Source organism: Garra rufa, chromosome 22, assembly GCF_049309525.1.
Source record: "Garra rufa chromosome 22, GarRuf1.0, whole genome shotgun sequence".
Classification (NCBI taxonomy): Eukaryota; Metazoa; Chordata; class Actinopteri; order Cypriniformes; family Cyprinidae; genus Garra; species Garra rufa.
In genome coordinates this window covers 1161177-1178750 of record NC_133382.1, presented here as the reverse complement: position 1 = coordinate 1178750, position 17574 = coordinate 1161177, and the positions used below count along the sequence as shown (strand labels likewise).

The following is a 17574-nucleotide window of genomic DNA, read 5'->3' as shown; positions in this document are numbered from 1 at the left end:
ATCGTGAAATGTACATTAGCTCTATTGTTTATAATACATTATGTATTTCAACAGTTTTGTGCATAAACCCATATGATTTCTTGATTTTGTTTTTATTTTTATTTGAACTAATTATAATTGCATTAGTGCTATTATATATGTATTTTAAGTCATTTTAAAGGCTATTCTTCAGTTCTACATTTAAAAAAGCCACCAACGACTATTTTATAGACTAATTTATCGATGAATTGATTAATCTAAACAACTAATTTCCCACAAAAAAATGTTTTTTTTTTTTACTTAAGAACATTTTATTTTAATAAAATCTATTAATCACAGATGTTTTTGATTATTTATAAATAAAACAGAGTATAGAAATATTAAAATAGGGCCCTATGAAATCTATTTAAATTTTTCTATACTCTGTTTTAATGGTTACATTTTTTTTAAATCAAAAAGCTTGTCTAATCAATTGAGTTTTACAGTTTTATTTTTACACAATTCTTTTCCATTACGTTTCTGGATTCTATTTTAATGGTTTCATTAAAATTGATTAATCAAAAATGTCTGCAATTAATTTATTTTATTAAATGTTATGTAAAATGTTCTTAAGTAAAATTTTAGATTTTTTTTTTGTTGGAATTTTGTCAAAATGCTGGTTTAAAAAGATAAACACAATAAATTGTGAAGAATTAATTTATCAGTATAATAATTCAAACATAAAAATATATAAATAAATTAACAAATTAACAGACAGATTTAAAATTGTTTATCTAATTCATGTTTTCTAATGTAGTTCGATAAAAAAATACAAAAAAAATATTTTCAAATGTATAAATAAATAGCAATTTTTTATGCAAAAAAAAAAAATAATTCTAGTTATATAGCCTAATAGACAATTATAAAAATTGTCTTGTTTTTGTCAGAGAAATTTAACGCAACGTTTAATTCATTTAAAACTACATATCCCACAATTCCGCGGTGTCAAACCGGAAGTCGTTCCACTTCCTGGATACTTTAAACTGTCAAACGAAACAATAGTAAAGACAAGAGGCTGAGCAACATCTGCTGTCAAAACCCTGGATAAAGTCATGAATTTAACTGCAGAAAAAAGGTTAGTTGTCTTTTTACCACTCTTCATTTATGCTAAACCGATTGCTGCGAGTAAAGACGTTTAGCAAGTTAGAGCTGGAGCTTCAGCTGTTTGAGACTCGATTGTTATTGTTAGCAAACAGCGTCTACTTTAAGTTTTAATCTTTTTAAATGACTAAAACATGATATGAAAATAAATATATTCATTCACATTGTTGTTTCATAATCTTGTATTTTAGGAATAAACGGTACACAGCAAAAAGGCTTTTCTTACTTAACTTTTTTGACTTGTTTCCAGTCAAAATATCTAGACAAGTAAAAATTATTGTCTTGTTTAAAGAAAAAACAAGTCCAATTTTTGTGTGTTTTTGCTTGAAACAGGCTAAATAATCTGCCAATGGGGTAAGAAAAATAAACTTGTTTTCTGTTTGAAATAATGAATGAATTTTGCTTACCCCATTGGCAGATTATTTTGCTTGTTCTACGCTAAAACACACTTAATTTTGACTTGTTTTTTCTGAAAACAAGGCAGTATTTTTTTACTCGTCTAGAAAATCCTTCTTGATTTAAGAATTTTAGATATTTTGGCTGGAAACATGACAAAACATCTAAGTAAGAAAAGCATTTTTTCAGTGTAGTACATATTCTATTATTTTTATAGGACTTTTAGCCATGTTGAACTTTTGTCATAAATGTAAAAACTCAGTATAAAGACAGCAGAGAGTGGATTTAAATGCCTGGACTGAAAAAAATGCTTGTTTCCAGCCAAAATATCTAAAAATTCTTAAATCAAGAAGGACAAATTATTGTCTTGTTTTCAGAAAAATTAAGTGAGTTTTTGCTTAGAACAAGCTAAATAATCTGCCAATGGGGTAAGCAAAAAAAAATCTTATTTCAAACAGAAAAAAATAATTTTTACTTTAAGAATTTTTGATATTTTGGCTGGAAGCAAGACAAAAAAGTTAAGTAAGAAAAGCATTTTTTGCAGTGTGCATCCGAATCATGTTAAGCATGCAATAAGAGTATTACAATGCAAACGCATTATATGTTTTCAATGCAAATGGAAGCAGATTGGGATTCCACTCATTCTTTCTGTATTTTGATGGCTTGACTTGCTATTTCAGTGAGGTTTGACAGTGATGCAGATGATCATGGAGGACTTCAGGAGGTCCTATCTGAGGCTGTGTAAGGAGGGAGGAATAGACACTCAGGAGTCAGTGCTGGCTCAATTGCACGACACCAGAGCAGCGGCGGGCAGCGGCAGACTGGACCTGAGCGGACAGAGCATCACCTCAGACACCTGCAGCGTGCTGGGACGAGTTCTGCAGAATGACACCGTCTTCACAGAGATCCTCCTCAGCGACTGCATGCTCAGTGAAGAAGGTGAGCGCTGTAAACAGAGGACACTCGAAAAGAAATCGACAGAAATAAAATAAGACATTTGATATTGCATAAACAAAAAAGGACCATTTTTGCATTGTGATATTATTTTCATAAAAAGAATTTTTTAGGCATTTAAGATATTAACATAATTAATATAACTTTTCCATTTTTTTGCATTACAAAAAAGAATTGCATAAAATGTGCATAGTTGCTGTGAAAATAATATCACAATGTAAAATGAAATTGGAAAGAGAATTTTTTACTTTTTAATGCATAAATTCAGCTTGTAGGACTGTTTTTTTCCATTAGAAATATTTTTTTTGGCAGTTTGCGAAAATTATTGTTATACAACACTTAAATGTTTTAAATAAAAAAAAGATCTGTGTAAATTACAGACTGTGCAACACATCTTAACATAATTAATGTTAATATTGATTAACATGAAAGTCCAAAGAATAAATATCTAAACAAGAAAGCCAGCTTGTAGGACCATTTTTGCATTGTGACATTATTTAAAAAAATAATAAAAAATCATTGTTTGGAAGTTTAACAAATATTAACATGATTAATAAATTATTTACTTTTTTTTGCATTAAACAGATGAGTGTTTGTGGGTAAAATATGCATAATTAACATGAAAATAATGTAATGTAAACTAAACATGAAAATGAAACTCGCAGGAAAATCTGAAAAATCCCAAGAAAGAATTTTATGGCATTTGTTAAGTTTAGTGTTATGTAGATATATTAACATGTACAAATACATTTGTAACATTTCTTTAAAACATTTTGCATCACGGGAATGAGAATAAATGAGGTAAAATATGCAAGTAATACATTGTAAAATATGCATGAAAATAATCCTGAAATTCCAAACAAAGTAAATTTTGGATAAGCAAAATTTCTTTGACATTATTTTTTATAAGAAAGAATTTTGTGGCATGTTAAATGATTAATAAATCTTTTACAGTTTTTTTTTTTGCGTCCTAGAATTGAGACTAGGTAAAATGACTTGCCATGAAAATAATGTCGCAATGTAAAATAAACATGAAAATTAGAATTAGAAACTTGATTATATAAACAGATGTCAGTTTGACAGTGCAGCAAATATTAACAAGATCATCTAAAATATGCAAATGCAAAATGAATACAATTAATTATAAATCCAACAATATATGAAATTTATAAACAAACTTTTTAAAGATAATACAAAATGTAAAATCGCACTGATCATTGCATAATCCAGTTAAGATATTACTTTATTAATGTATTTTTCCTACAAGTAGTTCCATTCACATATGTCATCTACAGGTGCCAAGCTGCTATTAAATGGGCTTTGCTCCAACACCACAGTGAAAGTTTTGGATCTGAAGGTAAATTTATGTAATGTTTTATGATATATACTTATTTATTCTGTAATACAGCTCCTAAAAACATCATTTCTTTTCAGGGGAACAACATGAGAGGAACAGGAGCTGAGGCTTTGGGACAGTTATTAGTGAGGAACAAGATGCTGCGCAGGTGAGGGACTAGTTTCTAGCCTATAGTTGTTTTTTTATTTGTTGGAAGAATTTTCAGTTAATAAAAAGAGACTTTTAATAATTAAATTACAATATGCAAATGTTTCTTTGCCATTTTTATGTTATGTAACATTTACAATCATAATAAAGTACCTTTTGCAACACGTTTTCGTGACATCAAGTATAAAATAAGTTTTTACATGTTGATAAATTACACTGACAGTGTTTTTTTATTTGCAATAGAAAGACATCATAAATAATAATAGCAAAAATAGCCATTCGTGACCTGGAATGTCATATTTGGGAAACACTTTTGATTCAGTAACCAAAATAACCACTTTATAGCATTACAGTTCCATTCAAAATTGCTCTAAAATTGTTCAAAAATACTCTTTACACAGCTAGTCTGTTCCTGGTCAAAACTGTGTGTAAATAATATGTAATGCGGGATTAAAACAGGGTTTCCGCGGGGCATTAAAAAGCATTAAAAGTCATTAAATTGTTTTTGCGAAAATTAAGGCCTTAAATGGCATTAAAAAGCATTAAATTGTTTTATACAGGCATTAAAACTTTAGATAGTGTTGAAGAAACAATTTTTACCAATTTATCTTGAATGTAGCCTGTATAATTAATAACTTTGATTCACTGTCGCGAAGTATGATAAACACGGAAGCAGTTTGGTAATTGCTTCTGGCCGGTCCAAAATTGTGTGACACAGACTTTTTAAGAGCGGCCAGTTTTAGCCTCTAAGAGTTCAAAGTTTCTGAAAATTTTTTGTTCTGAATGGATATTTGAAATTTTGAAATCTGCAAATAAACGCTGACATTTTAAGCTGTCTCCTGATCCATTTCTAATTATGTTCAGCAGAGTAATGTATGTTCATTGTTGCCTCATTGTAAGACCGCATGAAAAAAATGCATTATAATATACACGCATTCATACACAGCCGTGTTAAGTTATTGGTTGCGTATGGCATTAAAAATGTTAGAAATGGCATTAAAAGGGCATTAAAAGGCATTAAATAAGATTTGAAAATCCTGCAGAAACCCTGTAAAAGCCAGATTAAATTATTCCTGCTTTGACCCAGCTCAGCCTCTAGTATTAAAGTTAATTGTGTAAATGCATTCATGCCACCTCTGAGAAGCAATAAACAGTCTCTGTTTAGACACTCAAATGCCTTCTGTGCCACCTTTGCATTGCCATTTTTGAGGATTTTTTTGTATTTGAAAATAAAAACTATCAAGGAAATATTGCAAATGTCAAACTATTGTTTGTGTTTTGCTTGGAGGCTTGTGCTGGAGTGGAATGCTCTGGGAATGTGGGAGGAAGGATTTGCTGTATTTTGTGAAGGTCTGGCCTCCAACACATCTCTCATGCAACTTGACCTGCGCAATAATCAAATCAACCACCAGGGAGCGGCGGAGCTCTGCATCGCACTGAAGAGGAACTCCAGTCTGCAAGAACTGGGTGAGCACAGGAACACATTCCACACTCACGGTCTGTCAACAAGCACTGAGTTGTTGTGCTGTTGTCCCAGTTATTTGAGGATGATGAGGTAAATGTTTAGAAAAATGCCAGATGCTTTTCCTTTAAACCTCATTGCCTGCACTGTGCTCTTGCGAAATTTATATTGCACTCTTTGTTGGTCTGTAAGATTTTTTTATCCTCTTGTGCTCACCAAGGCTGCATTTATTTAATCCGAAATACAGTAAAATTGTTAAATAGTATTAGTGTTTCAAACAGCTGTTTTCTATGTAAATATCTGTTCAAATGTAATTTATTCCTGTGATCAAAGCTGCATTTTCAGCATCATTACTGCAGTCTTCAGTGTTACGCAATCCTTCAGAAATCATTCTAATATGCTGATTAGCTCCTCAAGAAACATTTCTGATTATTATCAAAGTTGAAAACACTTGTGCTGCCCAATAAATTGGTGGAAATCTGATACATTTTATTTCAGGATTCAAAAATAAAACAGCATTTGTTAACATTATAAATGTCTTTACTGGCACTTTGAATAAAAGTATTCATTTCTTTTTATTTTTAAATATGACCCCAATCTTCTGAACAATAGTTTATACACTGCTGGTCAGAAGTTTGTGATTAGTAAGATTTTTAATGTATTTTAAAGAAGTTTCTAATGCTCATTAAGGCTGCATTTAATACAGAAAAAAATATTTTGAAATATTATTACAATTTAAAATAACGTTCTTCTATTTTAATATACATTAAAAATCTAATTTATTTCTGTAATCAAAGCTGAATTTTCAGCATTATTACTCCAGTATTGAGTGTCACACGATCCGTCAGAAACCATTCTAATATGATGATTTATTATTAGTGCTTGAAACAGTGGTTTTGCTTAATATATTTATGCAACCTATTATATTTTTCTTCAAGATTTTTTGATGAATAAAAAAGTTAAAAAGAACAGTATTTATTTAAAATAGAAATGTTTTCTAACAATATACGCTACTGTTCAAAAGTTTGGGGTCAGTGTATTTTTATTCTTTCTTTTTGTTTGAATAAAAATATTCGTTTATTCAGCAAAGATGTGTTAAATTGATAAAAAGTGATATCAAAGACTTATATTGTTAGAAAAGATTTATGTTTGGAATAAAAGCTGTTCTGTTTAACTTTTTACTCATCAAAGAATCCTAAAAAAAAAAGTATCACAGGTTCCAAGAAAATATTTGGCAGCAACATGTTTCCAACATTGATGATTCTAATAATAAATATTAGAATGGCATATTAGAATGATTTATAATTGGCCGATGAAAATTCAGCTTTGCATTACAGGAAAAAATAAATTTTAATGTATATTAAAATAGAAACCATTGTTTTATATTGTAACAACATTTTTGCAATATTACTGCTTTTTCTGTATTTTTGATCAAATAAATGCAGCCTTGATGAGCTTAAGATACTTCTTAAAAAACATTTGTCTTACTGATTCCAAACCTTTTAACGGCAGTCTATATCTATATGTAATTAAATCTTTATGAATGCCTATGTACCTTAATTATAAATATATACCATAAAATGTAAGTAATTTTTTTGCAGCCTGAAAATTTGGGGAAATTTTAAAACAATGCTTTCTGGCCTAAAAAAGGTTATGAACACCATATTATTTATTCTCTACCATAATTATTGTCTAGGCATCCTTGATTTTGATTGTAGTGTCTGATGTGTTTGTGTTTAGATCTCAGATGGAACAACATGGGGCTGCTGGGCGGCCGGTCTCTGCTGGAGGCGATGCAGCAGAACCGCTCTCTGACCAAACTAGAGATGGCAGGAAACAACATTCCCAGCGACACGCTCAGAGCCATCGGTGAGACACTGTCAACATCAGCTGCTAGACACATTAACACAAAGCTTTTCCTTTATTAATCAAGTCCAAATATTCTCAGAACAGTCCATGAGCCACAATGCAGACCGACAGACGACGTTTCGAGAGAGCCGCAGCAGGACTCACGTGCTCAGCAAAGAGATCCAGATCCTCAAGGATGAGAAGAGCAGACAGGTGAGGATGACTGGGATTGTTTAGTTCAACTGCGGATGGATTGAGAACTAACATCCTTTCTGTACATGTGGCCTGAAGTTTCTTAGTCTGATGGACACCATTGATAGACAGAAAGACGAGATGGGAAGAAGCAGCAGGTTGGTGTCAATTAAAAACAGTGATACCCTGATGATAGAATCTGATGAATGACCAACAGGTTTTGGGTTTCTTGTAGAAATTCATCCATGCGTCTAGGGCAGTTACAGGAAGTGCTGAATGAGCAGAAGTCATCTGTGAATTCTCTCACAGCCAAGTAAGTAGTCTTCAAAACCATTAATGTTTTAGCCACATTGAACACTGCAAAAAATCCTTTTCTTACTTCGATTTTTGTCTTGTTTCCAGCCAAAGTATCTACAAATTCTTAAATCGAGAAGATTTTCTGTACAACTAAAAATTATTGGCTTGTTTTCAGAAAAAACAAGTCAGAATTAAGTGTGTTTTGGCTTGAAACAAGCAAAATAATCTGCCAATGGAGTGAGAAAAATAGTCTTGTTTTCTGTTTGAAATAAGTTTTTTTTTTTTTGCTTGTTCTAAGCAAAAGCTCACTTAATTTTGACTTTTTTCCGAAAACAAGAAAATAATTTCAAATTTAATAGAAAATCCTTTTTGATTTAAGAATTTAACGAGACAAAAAATGAAAAGCATCTTTTGCAGCGAAGAACTTCCAGAAGAGAAATTTGCAGATAATGTACTCACCCCCAAGATGTTCATGTCTTTCTTTCTTCAGTCGGAAAAAAAAATTGTTTTTTGAGGAAAACTTTTCAGGAATGTTCTCTATATAGTGGACTTCCGTGGTGTCCACGAGTTTGAACTTCCAAAATGCAGCTTAAATGCAGGAAGAAGAGTCTTATCTAGTGAAACGATTGGTTATTTTCTAAACAAAATTACAATTTATTCACTTCATCTCAAATGCTCATCTTGTGTAGCCTATTTTTAAAGACAACATGGAAAAAATGTCTTTTTATGGACAACAATGTCTTTTTAAGATGAAAATGACATGAAATTACTCGTATAACCAGAAGATGGCAGCAGAGGATCAATCATTGGCCGCAGCTAGTTTTTTCAAGACGTCTTGCTTTTCGATTTATTATAAAATTACTAGTATAATAAATTGCTGTACTTTTACCGCACTGAAGTATATAGTATAGCAAGTGCAGAAAGTCATTAAAAAGTAATTAGCTCAGACACAAACAGCCTATAAGGGTGAATTATTTAAATACTTGTAGATAGTTCACTACAAATTAAATAAGATAAATAATAATGGTATAAGAATTAAATAATGCACTCAAAATGAATCAATATGAATTTGAAATAATTAATATAATTTATTAACTACATCTTTTAAGCTTTATCTTGGACTGTAAAAGCTATTAAATAGCCTATATTTAACCAACACAAACTTGTTCCTGCTGTAGTTTTGTTACTCTGAATTTAGTTTGAATCGTTTAACGCACAGCTGTTTTTTCATCAATGCACATCAGTTTGTCAGATGTTTCATCCGGTTATTACTGTCAATCATAGCAATGACTTGCGCATATTTAGCCCATTTAGTCACGTTTTTTGGAATTTCGGAAGTTCAAACTCACAGGCACCATAGAAGTCCACTATATGGAGAGAAATCCGGAAAGGTTTTCCTCAAGTCTTTACGACTGAAGAAAGAAAGACATGAACATGTTGGATGACAAGGGGGTGAACACAATATCTATAATTTTTTTAACTTCTTTAATTCGTGGCTAAAGTCAGTGCAATGAAAGTTGTGATGTTTTGTGAAGTTAAGTGTGTTTGTGGTGTTCAGGCTGCAGATGACGGAGGCGGCTCTTGCTCTGTCGGAGCAGAAGGCTCATGATCTGGGCGAGCTGCTGACTCGAGTTAAAATGGAGAAAGCAGAGCTCAGAGACAGACAGTCCAGAGAGATCAAGAAAGAGCATGAGGTATTTACTGATTTTACCCCATGTGACAGTTTCAGCTTTGTGACCTTTAGTCCTTTATTCTCTGATTGAATGCATTATTTATTTATGCATCCAACATTATTAATGCATTACACATTGTACTTGGACATGTGTAATGACAATAAAGTTGAATCTAATCTAAAAAAATCTAAATTATTAAATCAAAAAAGACAAAATACATTACCAGTAAAAAAGTTTTTGAACAGTCATTGTCTTCTGCTCACCAAGCCTGCATTTATTTGATCCAAAGTACAGCAAAACCAGTCAAAATTTGAAATATTTTTACTGTTTAAAAAACTGTTTTCTATGTGAATATATTTTAAAATGTAATTGATTCCTGTGATGAGTTTAAATATTGATGATAATAAAAACAGAAATGTTTTTGAGCAGCAAATCAGCATATCAGAACGATTTCTGAAGGATCATGTGACACTGGAGACTGCAGTAATGATGCTGAAAATTCAGCTTTGATCACAGAAATAAATTTCATTTTACAATATTTTCAAATAGAAAGCAGTTATTTTAAATATACTGGTTTTGCTGTACTTTGGATCAAATGCATGTAGGCTTGGTGAGCAGAAAAGACTTTAAAAACATTAAAAATCTTAAGTTTTGACTGGTAGTGTATGCATTTTACTTCAAAACAAAAATACAACAATAATTAGTATACGACGATTGGTTATTATTAATTAGAAATGGAAGTGATTATTTTTACAATATATATGTTATATATTAATACACATAAGAACTACTGTACCATTTAAAAAGCTTGGGGGTCAGTAATATTGTTTAAAAGAATTTCGTTAAATATATATTTAAATTAAGGCTGCATTAAATTGACCAAAAGTGACAGTAAAGACATTTCTAATGTTACAATAAATAAATAAATGCTGTTCTTTTGAACTGGATATTCATCTGTGAATTTTTGGTTTCCACAAAATTGTTGGGCAGCACATTGATAATAATCAGAAATGTTTCTTGAGCAACAATTCAGAATATTAGAATGATTTCTGAAGGATCACGTGACACTGGAGACTGCAGTAATGATGCTGAAAATCCAACTTTGATCACAGAAATCAATTACATTTGAACAGATATTCACATAGAAATCAGCTGTTTTAATTCTAATAATATTTCACAATTTATACTGATTTTATTGTATTTTTACAGAGACACCTTGGAGACTCATTTCATTGTTTTTGGTTTGTAGGATAGTGCTCTGAGGGAAGCAAAGCTTTTAAAGGAGGTGAACGGTCTGTCAGAGAAGAACCTTCATCTTAGGAGTAAGGTACAGAGGTGAAGCATCTCAAATGATGAGCAGCTGGGTTTTGTGAGATTTATCAGTATGTTTAACGCTCACAGCTGGAGGAGACCGAACGCAGATGTAAAACACAACAGGATCAGATCTTCGAGCTGAAGCAGGAGCTCACAAACACCACCGCTGAACTCAAGCTGCGTCTGGCTCAGACTGAAGGTGCCACATCACATCTATATGGAAAACCCTCTGCTGTTTGGTTGTGTTTTAGAGTTTGGGATGTTTTCTTTATTATATTAGAACGGCTGGAAATGGAGAAGAGGAGATCTAAGCAGGCACTTGAAGACATGGACGGTTTACGACAGAAGGAGGTGAAGATGTGAAACCCACTGAAAATTTGACTTTAGGTTTTGGTTCAGTTTTTACCTCATGTCCTTCTTCTCCAGATGGATCATCTGACAAGACACCAGGAGGAGAACGAAAGAGCTCTTCAAGAACGCATCCTCAAGCTTGAGGGACAGCGGATCCAGTTAGAAGAAGTAGACGAGATTATTGACAAAACTAACCTTAAGATTTAAGAAATATTACATCTGAACAGTAAAAATGTGCCTCACGTTGTTCCAAACCTGTATAGCAGTGGTGTTTTAGCATCACTGAGATACTGTTATCCATTTTAAATTATTTTTTATTTTTATATTTTGTTTTAATTCTAATTTTAGGTAAATCTTTAGTAGTTTTGTTTTGTATTTTTGTCATTATTATTATTATTATTACTATTATATATAAAATAATAAAAGTATAATATTTTTTAATATTTTACTTTAGTTAAAGTTTATTTATATAAAGTTAATAACTAAATTAAAAAGAAATATTATTATATAATAAATATTGTAAATATATAATAAATATTATAATATTATTATTATTTTATTTTAATAGTTTTGAATTCAGTTTTCTAGTACTAACTGGAAATGAGAAATTTTATGTACTTAAGTATATTTAAAAAACTATCTATCTATCTATCTCTCTCTCTCTCTCTCTCTATATATATATATATATATATATATATATATATATATAACTGGAAATGAGAAATTTTATATATTTTATTTTGTAATATTTTATTTTAGTTTTTATAAAGGTAACAAGTGTTTTTTTTTTTTTTTAGTTAACTGTAAAAAAAAGTTATTAATATTATTTTCTGTCTATATAGTTTTTGTTAGTTTTTAATTTAGTTTAAGTACTAACTGGAAATGATAAATGTTGTAAATATACTTCATTAAATATATATTTTAAAATATTTCAGTTAAACTTTATTTATTAAAATAACACTTTTTTTCTTTTAGTTTTAGTTAATAACCATTAAAAAGTTGTTGTTATTATAATTATTACTATTTTATGTCTACAGTGTATAGTTTTTGCTAGTCTTTAATTCAGTTTTCAAGTACTAGAAATGAGAAATTTTGTTATATACTTGAGTATATTAATTTTTTTAATATTTCTAAATATTTTGTTTGATTTCAGAAATTTAAAAAAATGTTTTTTAAAAATGTTATTAAATAAAAAAAATGCTTTAGTTATTTTTTTTTTTCAGTTTGACCATGAAAAAAGTTATTATTATTATTATTATTTTATTTTATTTTTAAAATGCAAATACTCAGAACATAGTCCATAAATCATATGCAGCATTTAAGTACATTTTTATGGTTGTGTCAAATTTGTTATATCAAATTCTTCTTTTGTGTTTCTTGCAAAAAAAAAGAGAAAATAATAATAAAAACATTCAGGTTTGGAATGTCATTTTTTTTTATTGAATTTGAACTAACCTTTGCCTTGCTCTCTTTAGGCTTAATTTTTGGTCTTGGAATGTCATTGACAAACAATAATGACAGAACGAAGGCTCACATTTGCACTCTTGCGTTCAGGAGCTGAGCAGAGTGAAAGCGTCTCTGGTGACGGAGAGAGCTCAGGCTGAGGAGGAGCTGGGGAAAGTGCGAGCCCAAGTGCGACTGGAGGAGGTATGCAATACTAGCTGAACTATTGCAACATCACTACAAGCAGTATTGACCGTCAAAGTCTCACACTCCTCTGCAGCAGCAGCACCTGAGCAGCCTGGAGGAGAAGCTGCGAGCGGTTCGTCAGTCTCGAGATGAGTCGCAGAACCACTGCACCCAGCAGAAACAAACCATCGCGGAGCTGCACGCCAGAACGGGCCAACAGAGCATCGAGATGGACACGCTCCGCCGCAGGATAGACGAGCTCCAGCAGGTACTGACTCCAGTAGACGGATGCACTCAGGGTTAGTTTCACTTTGACTTATTTGACTGCATCTTGTACCTTTTATTCAAAGGAGCTTGCAGGTAAAGAGCAGGAGAAGGTGGCAGACGTGACTCGAGTTCGGGTGGAGCTGCAAGAGCAAATCGGCCACCTGCAAGCTGAGAGAACAGCACAGAGCGGCCTGAGAGAGAAGATCGCCGCTCTGGAGAGAGAAATGAAAGGTACATATTAGTGTTGCATGATATACCGCTACCAAAAGATAGGGAGATAGCCTGCTTTAAGGGGAGAACTTGCACCTGTCAAGTTTGAGATTTTGGGCCTTTTTGTGTTTCATAAAGTTACACTATTAAGTCTTTCTTTTATAGCACTTTATCTATTTGTGTCTATAGATTTCAATGACAATACATACATGTGTTTTTAAAGGCTGAGGCATAAATCTCCACTTCAGCAGCACTTACACACCAAACTTTACATTTTTATTCCTGTCTGTATTCTGAAGGTTTTTACTGACGGATTTGTTCATATATAATTTGCTTGATTTTATACAACATTTTATTCCGGCAAAAATGCATTGTTTTCTGTCTATATAGTTTTTGTTAGTTTTTAATTTAGTTTTTAAGTACTAACTGGAAATGAGAAATGTTCTATGTTTAATGACATTTACACATTTTAAATTTTTTTTTACTTTTTCATATTTTAGTTAAAGTAACAAAAATGTTTTTTTTAGGTTTAGTTAATATCTGTAAAAAGTTGTTGTTATTATTATTATTATTATTATTATTTTTATTATTATTACAACTATTTTATGTCTATATAGATTTTGTAGTTTTGGAAATGACAAATGTTATATATTTAATGAAGTATATTTTACATTTTTAAATATTTCAGTTAAACTTTAATTATTAAAATAGCACTTTTTTAGTTAATAACCATTAAAAAGTTGTTATTATAATTATTATTATAATTATTACTATTTTATGTCTGACTTTATATCTCGCAATTCTGACTTTATATCTCGCAATTCTGACTTTATAACTCGCAATTCTGACTTTATATCTCACAATTCTGACTTTATAAAGGCAGCAACCCATCAAAATAAAGTTTGGTTTAGCTTGACAAAAATATTACTTCATGTAATGATAGTACTATTAGTAGTTATAAAAATATTATAAAAAAATTATTTACCAGAATTTATTTACAAGAAATTTGTAAATACACAAGACAGATAAAAATAAATAAATAAAATCTAATTTATCTTTATAAATTAATTAGACATGCTTTTGATTATTAAAATTTTATGAAATTATTGAAATGGAATGCAGAAAATGTATATAAAACAGATCGACAGAATTGAATTAAAACAAAAGTGAATTTGAGAGTTTATTTAGTTTATAGGGCCTTAAAATTTAATTTTTTTAACTTTTAGGAAATTGCTGTTCAATTGTGTACGTTTCATGATTTCAATTAATTAGACATGCTTTTTGATTCATATTACATTGATTAATGTAACCATTAAAATGGAAAAAATGGAATCCAGACAAAATTAAAAAGAATTTGGGAAGAAATCAAATGTCATTAGCCCTATTTGTGTTATTTGTGTTTTTGTTTTATTGTATTTGTCCTTTAGTTTGTTACTTGCATCTGTGTTCTTATTAATAATATTAAAAATTATATATTTCAGTTAAACTTTTTATACATTTTTTTTTATTTAATTTTTTTTAGCTTTAGTTAATAACCATAGAAAAGCTGTTGTTGTTATTTCTATTATTATTATTATTCTGATTACTACTATTTCCATTTTAAGTCTAAACAGTTTTTGTTAGTCTTTAATTCCTTTTCAAGTACTAACTGGAAATGAGAAATGTTATATATTTAATGAAGTATATTTAAATGTTTAAATATTGTATTTTATTTCAGTTAAGGTTTATTTATACAAGTAACAAAGGTTTTATTTTTTGTTTTAATAACTGTTAAAAAAATAGTTACAATTAATAACTGTAAAAAAAAAGTTTTTTGTTTTTACTTAATTTTTTTGTAACATTTTTTTAGTTAATTTATTATATAAAAAATGGAATCCAGAAAAATTGAAAAAATGAATTTAGAAAAAATAAAAGAGAATTTGAGAAGAAATTAAATTTCATCAGCCTTATTGATGTAATTTGTTACTTGCATCTATGCACTTATTAATAACAAACATAAAATAACAAAAAGTGACTACATCATGATATAACTTATTATTGTGGGGAAAAAAAAGACTATATCATGAAATAAGATTTTGCTTTACCCTTTTAGCTCTTGGTCCTGTGTAGAGGCACTGGCATGTGATTTTTATTATTTTATTATTATTTTTTAAAGAGGGGATAAAATGCTTTTTTTAAATTGATAAAATACCTTAATGGATCGTCTATTATTTATTTACTTTACCTGTCGTTTTTGTCATAGTATTGGTTCAGTAGTAGAATGGAGATATTTTAGTCAGGTGTCGTATCAGAAAATCAAAAAAATAGTAATTTATTACAGTTCTTTCCATTTCCATGGTGAGGACTTGTTCAGTGTGTTTGTTATGTAAGGTGATGCCTGTTGCAGGCTGATGCTCTTTGTGTTTGTGTTTTGGATCAGTCCTCAGCGCCGCCCACAGAGAGGCCCTTCTGGACAAAGAGAGCGAGATCTCGTCTCTGCTGGAGCGGCTGCGCATTAGAGAAGGAGAGATCCAGCGCATACGAGAGGATGAGGCCCAGAGAGCCAGCTTCCTCCAGAACGCCATCCTCACGTACGTCCAGGGCTCTCCTCTCGCTCACTTCAGCCCCAAAAAGTGAACTCTCATGACGAGACAGATCTGTCAGACACTGTCTATCAGGGTGCTTTGCAGCTATGCATAATAAAATCCACTGCATATTGCAAGTTTTTACAGTGCTTTAACATATTTAGGTGTTTTTGATGAATTGGAGAAAAAAGTGAAATGTGCATTAAGTGCATTATTTGTTTGTGAAAATCTGTTTGCCTTGATGAATAATCAAGGAACTTAATGTTGAATTTGATTTAATGACTTCTTAACATTTTTGTAATGCTTTTAATATTTTCATAAATATCTATTTTAAAAATCCCCAATGTGCCATATTGTCCATCAAGGCTCTTTTATTGTGGCACTTACAATTGTGTATTTTAAAATGTTTTCTAATGTTGAATTTCTTTCACTTTTGTAATGTGTGTTGGCTGTTATATATTTAAATAAAATGTGTGTTTTGATGAAACTCTCAGCTGTTTGTATGTAATGGAATAATGATCATTCTTAAAGCAATAGTTCACACAAAAATAAAAAATATGTATTTGTATATTTTCTGTTTTGATTTCAATTTAATGTAAATCTTTAGTAATTTTGTTGCATTTTTGTAATTATTATTATTATTATTATTATTATTACTTTTTTGTTTATAGTTTTTGTTAGTTTTTTATTCAGTTTTCAGGTACTAACTGGAAATGATTTTTTTTTTTTTTGTATTTTTTATATATTTAATAAAGTATATTTCCATTAGGCTTGTTTATTATTATTATTATTATTATTTTGTATCTATATAGTTTTTATTTTTTAATTTTTACAAGTAACAAGTTTTAGCTAATAACCGTAAAAAAGTTATTATTATTTATTTATTTATTTATTGTCTATATAGTTTTTGTTAGGTTTTTAATCCAGTTGTCAGGTACTAACTGGAATTAAGAAATGTTAGATATTTAATGAAGTATATTTACATTTTTAAATATTTCATTTTAGTTCAACTTTATTTATACAAGTAACACGTTTTTTTTTTTTTAGTTAAGTGTTAAAGTTGTTTATTATTATCTGATATCTATATAGTTTTTTAGTTTTTAATTTTTTAACAAGTAGCAAGTTTTTTTTAGCCAATAACCGTAAAAAAAAATGTTGCTGTTTTAATTATATTATTATTATAATTACTATTTTACATTTATATAGTTTTTGTTCATTTTTAATTCAATTGTCAAGTGCTATGAGAAAGGTTATATATTTAATGTAGTCTATTTAAGTTTTGCATACATTTATTATTATTTTGTCTTTATAGTTTTTGTTAGTTTTTAACAAGTAACAAGTTTTAGTTGTTTTCTCTCTTTAGCTAACTGTAAAAAAAAAGGTTATTATTATTATTACTATTTTGTTTATGTAGTTTTTGTTAGTCTTTAATTCAGTATTCAATTACTAACTGGAAATGAGAAATATCATATATTTAATGAAGTTTATTTACAGTTTGTTAATGCAATTAACAATATTTTATCATTATTATTATTATTTTAGTTAATAACCATATTTTTTGTTGTTGTTGTTTTTTTGCCTTTTTTAATGCAAAGACTTCGAACATAGTGATAAATCATATCCAGCATAGTTCACCCCAAAATAAAAAACAAATTATTGACTTGTATTTTTATTAAAAACATCTTAATGCTGGATTTGTTTGAGCTTCTGTCTTCTGAAGATGTTAACTGATGAACTGGTTAGGTGGGTTTTTGTGGATTATTGTGATGTTTTTATCAGCTGTTTGGACTCTCA

At 29.9% G+C, this 17574-nt stretch overlaps 1 protein-coding gene across 1 annotated transcript; it reads left to right on the top strand.

Annotated features, from left to right (window-relative positions):
• Positions 1–986: 986 nt before the first annotated feature.
• Positions 987–16287, top strand: LOC141297992 (leucine-rich repeat-containing protein 45-like). The gene is made up of 18 exons (XM_073828481.1): positions 987–1093; positions 2196–2454; positions 3765–3826; positions 3904–3974; positions 5262–5440; positions 7176–7304; positions 7384–7496; positions 7575–7633; positions 7711–7788; positions 9331–9466; positions 10695–10772; positions 10847–10958; positions 11040–11110; positions 11186–11278; positions 12665–12757; positions 12834–13007; positions 13090–13237; positions 15636–16287. Exons 2-18 carry the CDS (start codon positions 2211–2213, stop codon positions 15830–15832), a joined length of 2037 nt encoding a protein of 678 aa, XP_073684582.1. The 5' UTR covers positions 987–1093; positions 2196–2210; the 3' UTR covers positions 15833–16287.
• The last annotated feature ends 1287 nt before the right edge of the window (positions 16288–17574 follow it).